At 40.3% G+C, this 8,213-nt stretch overlaps 1 protein-coding gene across 1 annotated transcript in view; it reads left to right on the forward strand.

Annotated features, from left to right (window-relative positions):
- Positions 1-7,213, forward strand: part of NSL1 (NSL1 component of MIS12 kinetochore complex) — a 37,348-nt gene extending 30,135 nt beyond the window's left edge. Inside the window, exons 5-6 of the mRNA XM_061625258.1 lie at positions 3,532-3,599; positions 5,747-7,213. Of these exons, the coding sequence (XP_061481242.1) occupies positions 3,532-3,599; positions 5,747-6,022 (344 nt within the window). The 3' untranslated portion in view covers positions 6,023-7,213. The remainder of the gene's footprint in view (positions 1-3,531; positions 3,600-5,746) is intronic.
- Positions 7,214-8,213: the final 1,000 nt, after the last annotated feature.

Genomic DNA, 8,213 nt, shown 5'->3' on the forward strand with positions numbered 1-8,213 from the left:
CTTTGTCCCTACATACTAGTCCAGCGTTTCCAACTAGTGGACCACCAGATGTTGTTGGACCACAATTCCCATCCTTCCTGACCATTGCCAATGCTGGCTGAGGCTGATGGGAGTTGTGGTGTGTGAGGCGTCCTTCCCTGGCTCTCCCTGTCAGGTTCCTACCTGCTCGTGGTTACTGCCTGTCTCTAGGCACCACCAGGGACTCCACCAGTCCGGACCACTCTCTCTTATGATTTCTCTCCCCGCTCTAGCACAGATCTCAACAGATCCCCCTGCTAGGCAACCACCAGTAACATCCCAATACTAGTATTCCCAGAGACTCTGAATACTGGTATTGTTATTCTCTTCACCGCTGCCACCATTTGTTACAGTTCCCCTTCAGCCTTGGTCATTACCTTACCCTCCCTTCTGGTCTGTGAAACCCCAGCCAAGGATCAGGCCTTTGGTAAACCAAATTAAGTATTTATTTCAGATAACAAAGCTAACAAGATTAACAAGATTTCTTCTTAAAGCACATAAGCATATGGTTTTACTCAATACTAATCCGAACTCCACCTCCCTCCTGGTAAACAACTCTCTAAACCCCACCAAGCAATCCACTCTTTCTCTTCTCCCCCCCATTCCACAATTCACCACCTCACATTCACCCAGATTTACCTGTCATCCTTTCATTTATACTGTCAGCCATTTTAAACATTCAGCCAATCATCAAGCATTCTATTGCCCATTCACTCCCCCTCCTCTTTCACTACTTACCATGTATACTCTAAACAACCAGCACTTACCATATATACATTAATATAGGAACATCACATGGTGCAATAACATCTGGTGGCCCACTAGTTGGGAAAGGCTGTACTAGTTGCTGTATTGTTGTATTAAGGGTTCTGACTGTGTTTCTATCTCCTTTTGCTTTTGCTTTCCTTCTCTCTTTAACCATTTGAAGAGTTTCTTCAGTCATCCATTGGGGTCTTTCTCTCTTTTTAGCTAGAGGTATTGTCTTTTTGCATTCTTCCCTGATAACGTCTCTGACTTCTCTCCATAGTTCTTCTGTCAACTAAGTTTAAAGCCTCAAATCTGTTCCTTATTTGATCTTTATATTCTTCTGGGATGTTGTTTAAATTGTATTTTGGCATTATGATTGCTTTGTTGTTCTTCTTTAGCTTTACTCTGATTGTCAATATGACCAGTTCATGATCTGTACCGCAGTCAGCTCCTGGTCTTGTTTTCGCAGAACGTATAGAACTTCTCCATCTTCTGTTACCAATTATATAATCAATTTGATTCCTATATTGACCCTTGGTGATGTCCACATGTACAGTCGTCTTTTCGGTTGCTCAAAAAATATGTTTGCAAGAAACAAACTATTGGCTTCATAGAATTCAATGTCTTTCTTCTGCCTCATTTCTGTCTCCTAAGCCCCATTTCCGCACAATTCCTAGTTCTTCTCTGTTCCCTACTTTTGCATTCCAGACCCCATGATTATCAGCACATTTTGGTTTGGTGTGTGATCAATTTCTGCGTAAAATCTCTCCAATTCCTCTTCCTCATTTGCTGTTGGAGCATAGACTTGGATGATGATTATGTTAATAAGTTTCCCGTTTAATCTCATTGATATCACTCGCTTAGACCGTGTGTTGTAGCTCCTAATTGCTTTTGCTACAAAACTTCTCACTATTAAAGCAACCCCATTTCTTTTTAAATTCTCATTTCCTGCATAAAATATTTTGTAGTTGCCTGATTGAAAATGTCCCATTCCCATCCATTTTAATTCACTCATGCCAAGTATTGTAATGTTGATACGTTCCATTTCTTGCTTGACAATTTCTAACTTTCCCTGGTTCATGCTTCTCACATTCCATGTTCCTATTGTGTGCGTCGTACAACTCCGGACTCTCCTTTCACATCTGTGTGCATCAGCCTCTGGGCTTCCTTTTGGCTCTGACCCAGCTGCGTCATTAGTCACAGCGCTACTCGTACTTGTCCTTTGTTCTTCCCCAGTAGCTCGGTGAGTGCTTTCTGACCTGGGGGTCTCATCTTCCAGCACTATCTCGTGTTGCATTTTGGATACTCTGCTCATAGGGTTTTTGTGGTAATGGTATTCAGAGGTGGTTTACCACTGTCTTCCTCTGAGTTTAGATGCATCTTAGTCTGATGTCTCAGCTTTGACTATTCCGCCTTGGGTGCCCCTGCTAGGAGTCTAGCCTCTTGGTCTAGACTTCTGATGACATTGCTCTCAGCTTCTTCAACACTCTCAAACCCCCTCACCACGTTAAGGTGTGCATCCTAAAGGGGGTTTAAAGAGAATAAATAGCAAGAAAAATTGGAAGTAGTGATAACCAAAAAAAAGGGGGGAAATCTTGTTACTTTGCTTCGTCTTGTAAACCCATATAAGCTACTAACCCATAAGAGCTTGAATTAAGCCACCTGTCAACATGCCATTATGTTAGGCATTTGTGACCTTGAAGAGTTGGGGGGCAGGAAGTCTCTAATGCTTGTCTATCTGGTCAACTAAGCCAGCTCTTTCTCCAAGGAGCCCAGGCTCTCTTAACTGTCCATTATATCCTCACAGCAACCCTGTGAGTTGTTGTAAGTGACGCAAGGACACACAGTGAGCTTCATGACTGAACAGGGTGTTGAACCCAAGCCTGCTTGGTTTAGTCCAACACTGTAACCATGGTATCACATTCGCTCTTTGCCTATCTGGTGTGGGAGGAGAGTTTGTTCAGTTTCAGAGGGTGCATTCTGTACAGGCGGGCCCTGCTTATACGGTAAGTTCCGTAAAGCAGAAATCGCTGTAAAGCAGAACCCATTGAGTATAATGGGGCGCGTCGTGCGAAAATGCTGCAAAAGTGCAAAAACTGCTTTAAAATGGGGAATTTCCCCTAATTGAAAGCCGCCGCATTAGCGGAACGCCGGAATGCGAAGCGCCGGAAAGCAGGGCCCTACTGTACTTGTTCAGATGTGACTAGAGTTGTTTCTGACTTGAAATGTTGTTCCATATAACATCTCTTCCAAAAGCTAAACAGTCATTGGGTTATAAAATAAAATATAGAATACTATTCATAGTCTCAGGCTGTGATCTGAAGGCACGTCAGGCCACCATCTTGCTGAAGCTAAATAGGTCTGGGTCTGGTTAGTGCCTGGATGGGAGACTGCCTGGAAACCACACGTATGCTGCCTTGGGTTCTGTGATGAAAGAAAGGTGGAGTTAAATGTAAGAAAGAAATAATAGGGAAGATTTATATGCTCCTTTATCATGGAAAGTTTTCTTCTTAAATTGTTGGATAATCTGCCTAATTCAGGAAGATCACTACCAAAAACTGTATGAAACGTTCCTTCATACTAGAAACTTTGGATGTTTTCACAGTAAAATAAAATATTTTAAAATTATTTAACTTAATGAAATAGTAGAGAATATCTGCAATAGTTCTCCTATGATCCCTCTCTTTTTTTTTTTAACTTTGTGGTGGGCAAATGAATTTTCTGTTACTATTAAAAAGTACATGTAATGATTTTGTTTCTTTTCAGATTCTCGTATGGCCGACTTGAAGCTTTCAACAAAAACTGCATCCAAAAACATTGGAGAGTCATTTAAAGTAAGATCTATAAGAGGAAACTACAGCTCTGTCATCAGTTGAAAGCTTTTAAACTTAGTTTGAGACACTGCCATAGGACATCTTCTGAAGCAGAAACCTAGGAAATGAATACAATAGGGCCCCACTCATACGGCGGGTTACGTTCCAGACCCCCAGCTAAAAGCAAAACCCGCTGAAATGCGGAACTCTGTCAATAAAATGGCGCCCGACACCCGAAAAATGCTGTAAAAGCGGAACAAGCGCCGTATGAGTGGGGCCTTACTCTAATTGAAAGCTGCTGTATTAGCGGAACACCAAAAAGTGGGACCCTACTGTAGGCTGAGCTCTTTAACTATTTTATATTTTAAAAATCTGCAGTTGTGCTTAGAAAGGCACAGACATTTAGGCTTACAAGACTTCAAAATTCTCTGAGCTTCCGGGAGGCAACCTTTTTTCCTTTATTTCCCCTGTGGTCATACTAAATGGGCCTATTCCTCAGGACCCACTGTGATGATCCTGTATTAGTATAAATAGGGTAAGTGCTGTTTGTTTAGAAGATACATGGTAAGTGGAGTGAAAGAGGAGGGGGAGTGAATGGGCAGTAGAATGCTGGATGATTGGCTGAGTGTTTAAAACGGCTGACAGTATAAAAAGGAAGAATGACAGGTAAATCTGGGTGGATGTGGTGTGGATGTGTGTGGATGTGAGGTGGACGTTGGTGGACTTGAGAGGGTTGTTTTGGTGGGTTTTGAGAGGAGATTGTGTGGAGAGTTGGTGGATGTGAGGAGAGGGTGGAGTTCGGATTAATACTAAGACCAGTACCTCAGGAATAGATGTAACCATATGCTTAAGTGCCTTTTAAAGAAATCTTGTTATCTCTGTTATATAATAAAATACTTATTTGGTTTACCAAAGGCCTGATCCTTGGCTGGGGTTTCACAGACCAGAAGGGAGGGTGAGGTAAATAACCAAGGCTGAAGAGTGACAAATGGTGGCAGCGGTGAAGAGAATAACACCACAAGCAGTCTGAGTAAATCAAAGGGATTGGGACAGCTTTAGCACTCAGTCACAGAGGTAACCAGATAGACTCAGGCAGAGTCTCTGGGACTACTGGTTATAGGACGTGACTGGTGGTGCTGCCTTGCAGGGGGATCTGTTGAGATCTGTGCTAGAGCGGGGAGAGAAACCATATAAAAGGACAGTCCGGACTGGTGGAGTCCCTGGTGGTGCCTAGAGACAGGCAGTAACCACGAGCAGGTAGGAACCTGACAGGGAGAGCCAGGGAAGGGCGTCACACCCACCTGCCATATTTAGTATTTCAGCTAGACACTGAAGGTGTCTTAACTCCTGGGATATACTGTACCCAATGTTCACTGCTGGCCAGGTAGGTTTATGAGTGAGTAGAAGCTCATTCGCAAGGTAACATGTCCTTCTGTGTGTCCCCTTCTATCATTCGGATAGAAGTTTTCTATCTTCACATGTGATAAATTAAAACATAACAATGTGCTGTTGGCATCAGTGTTCCAAATGTTAAAAAATAAAAGATGTATGCCCCTGTGTATTGGACATTTACTATGGCTAACACATTGGATAACAAATAGAAACTAAATTAACACCCTGGCTTAGTTCTTTGCTGCTGAACATTAGCTGAAATAGAATGTAGCTGAAATGAAATGTACAGGACATCCAAGAAACTGTTTTGGATTATGTCCAACTAAGTTTTGCTAAGAGTAGACCCATAGAAATTAATGAGCCTAAGTTAGTGGGCATTATTGTTAATGGTCTACTTTGAGTAGAGCGAACATTGGATGCAACTCTTTGAACCTTATACTCTTGTTGTTTGAACATGGTGTAGTGCAGTGATGGCATTAAGATACAATATTAAAATCACTGTGTAAATATGGAAATAGGCAATTTTTTTTTCAACTATGTAGTATTTCATCTCTAGAAGATGCGACATATCATTTTGCTGAGCCTTTTAAAAGCTTTGGAATTGTGAACCGTTACCAATGAAGGTTTTGACATTCATGTTATGGGAGTTAATATTGGAATCTGACTCTTGCTGAGATTCCATCAAGGCAGTTTATGAATTTGCTATACCACAATTCATCATTGCTCATTTTCTAATAACTTAAAATCTGTTCTGTTTTTCTTCCCACCCATCCCAGGCTCTATCATCCCTTGTAGAAAAAGCAGAAGGTTTCTCAAAAACACTGTCTATGCAACCAGCGTTGGAATTGTGCAAACTCCATCAAGAAATCTCTTCTGGCTCAGAGGTGAAAAAGGAGAATAAAATTGAAGTGAAAAATCTTGTGTCACGAGTGGAAATTACACCCCCAGAAATTACTACCAGTAATTCTCTTCTACTGAAAATAAAGAGACGATCATATTCCCCACAGAAACACTACCCACTTCAAAAAAGAAAACCGAATCTTGATACATGAAAGCTTTTTTGTGTGTGGGACTGCTGTGTAGCCTCTTTTTCCTGTTTGAATTTGTCCACATAAACAGAAAACTGCTTGCAAAAGCATCAATAGTGATGTCCTCTGGAATCCATACAACCAAACAGATCTCATAGTTACGGAGTTTTGTTGTTGGGGCTTCTTGTATAATCTAAATACTTCGTCAAACCATTTCTTATTAAATTTGAGCATTGTTCTTTGAAACCTGAGGCTGCTGTACCTTTGCTGATCAACTGATAGCAAACTGATCAACAATGAGGCCTTGAGTTGTTCACAAAGATTTCAACTTCTGAATGGTCAAGACTCTGAGGAGTACAGGCAGGGAAGTATTCCCTAGCACAGCTCAGTTACAACCCAAGCAGAAGACTCCATGCCATGTGGTTGTAGAAGCAGTTTTGCATGCAGCAGCTGTAGCTCTGGCTTCAAAGAAGAAAGTCAAAAAGTCCTGCTGCAAATACCGAAGCATTTTGGAGTGCATAAAAGAGCTGTGTGGATCACAACAACAGTTTGCATTTGTGGTGTCAGTATGACTTCAGTGTATAGCTTATTTGTACAGGTTCATTGTGAACGTTGGAGAATAGCTTGCATTTGGAGTGCTATCTTTAAACTGTGTCCACAATGCATATTGCAGTCTGGCATTAACATTTTTATCTTTTAAGTACCGCCGTCTTTAATTACATTGACCCTTCATTTGTAGCTCAGGGATACCAGTTTAAGATTACTAATCTATGTAGTAGATTAAAATTAATTAAATCACACTATAAATCTAGAATCCTCACAAATTAATTTCAAGCTATGCTGTTTTTCTGCCTATAGATCTATATTGCTGTTCTCACAAAAAGTTAGCAGATTGCAACTTTTAGGTGTCTTCTAAAAATTTATCCATACAATTCATCATGCTCAGTAGGCATTTTGTTTTTCTAAAACCAGACTGGAATGTACTTTGAGTTGCATCTATCTGCAGAGCAGAGTGGTACAAGCTGAAACAGATTGGTTTGTGCTGAATCTGGCAGCATATGTTCAAGGAGAGCTGTAATGAAGCAATTTTGAATTTGGGGCTACTGGATGTGCATTGTTTTGGGACTGGCATTGCCTGCCTCTGCATGCTTGCTTTGCTACCAAATGCTTGGTCAATGTGTACATTAATAAATACACAAATTACTATAGAGCTACTGTACGTCTCTGGTCTTTCTCTTACTCCTCTCTTACTCCCCCCTGCCCCCTTAAAGACTACCCTGAACTTCCCACCATTTCAGGAACAATATATGTATTTATATACCAAGACTACATTGGCAAGGCTTATTTATGAAGTACCAAAATCAGTGCTATTAGCAGATACTATTTTCTTTTTTTACTAATTGGAATTTATTGAAAATACATTGTTTCTGAAAATGCAAAAAAAAGTTGTTTGCTTCCTTAACAACATTAATTATTGTGGTTTGAATCTAAGTCACACTTCGAGTAGGCTCGTTGAAATAAATGGATTTGTTAGTCATATCCGTTGATTTTATGTGAGTCTTCTATGAGTATAACTTAGTTGGATTCAACCCTATTTCTTTAAACATTTTCTTGATCAGTTGCAAGGAAAGGTCAATGGGCAAAAGGCTATAATTGATACCCAAATGTTAGGTAGTCATGTTCTTGAGTATGACTAACATTCAGTATCGCCCTATGAACATTCTTAATTCTGCTCTTGAAATTCTTTTTCTAAAACTTGTATTAACAGAGTAGGTCTTGCATACTGAATATGTGCATTTCTTTTGTCTCCTTTGTAAAGTGCATATTTGTGTATAAAACATATCTTTAGTACACACCTAACTCACCAAGACCAGTTCTCTGATTTTATATTCAAATTTTGGCTTAAATCATCAGTTTTCCCGGTCATAGTTCTGATTCACTGTTTTCAAAACAGGTGCAAAGCTGAGAATTCAAGCATGTCTAAAGTAAATAGCAAAGGCATTGTATGCAGTAACACTTGGTGATATTTTTTGCATAAAGAAAATGTCATTGTAAAATAGAAAATGCAGCAGCCAGGATCCAAACAATGGTACAACTAATTCTGAATATGCAAGGGAGCTGACTTGCATTTCTCAAACAGTAGTCCTCGTCCCATAATGCCACATGGAAAATCTCTTTTGAAATGGAGTGTTGTCAAAAAGAGTTTGTTAGAAAA

This window comes from Rhineura floridana, chromosome 4, assembly GCF_030035675.1.
Source record: "Rhineura floridana isolate rRhiFlo1 chromosome 4, rRhiFlo1.hap2, whole genome shotgun sequence".
Taxonomy (NCBI): Eukaryota; Metazoa; Chordata; class Lepidosauria; order Squamata; family Rhineuridae; genus Rhineura; species Rhineura floridana.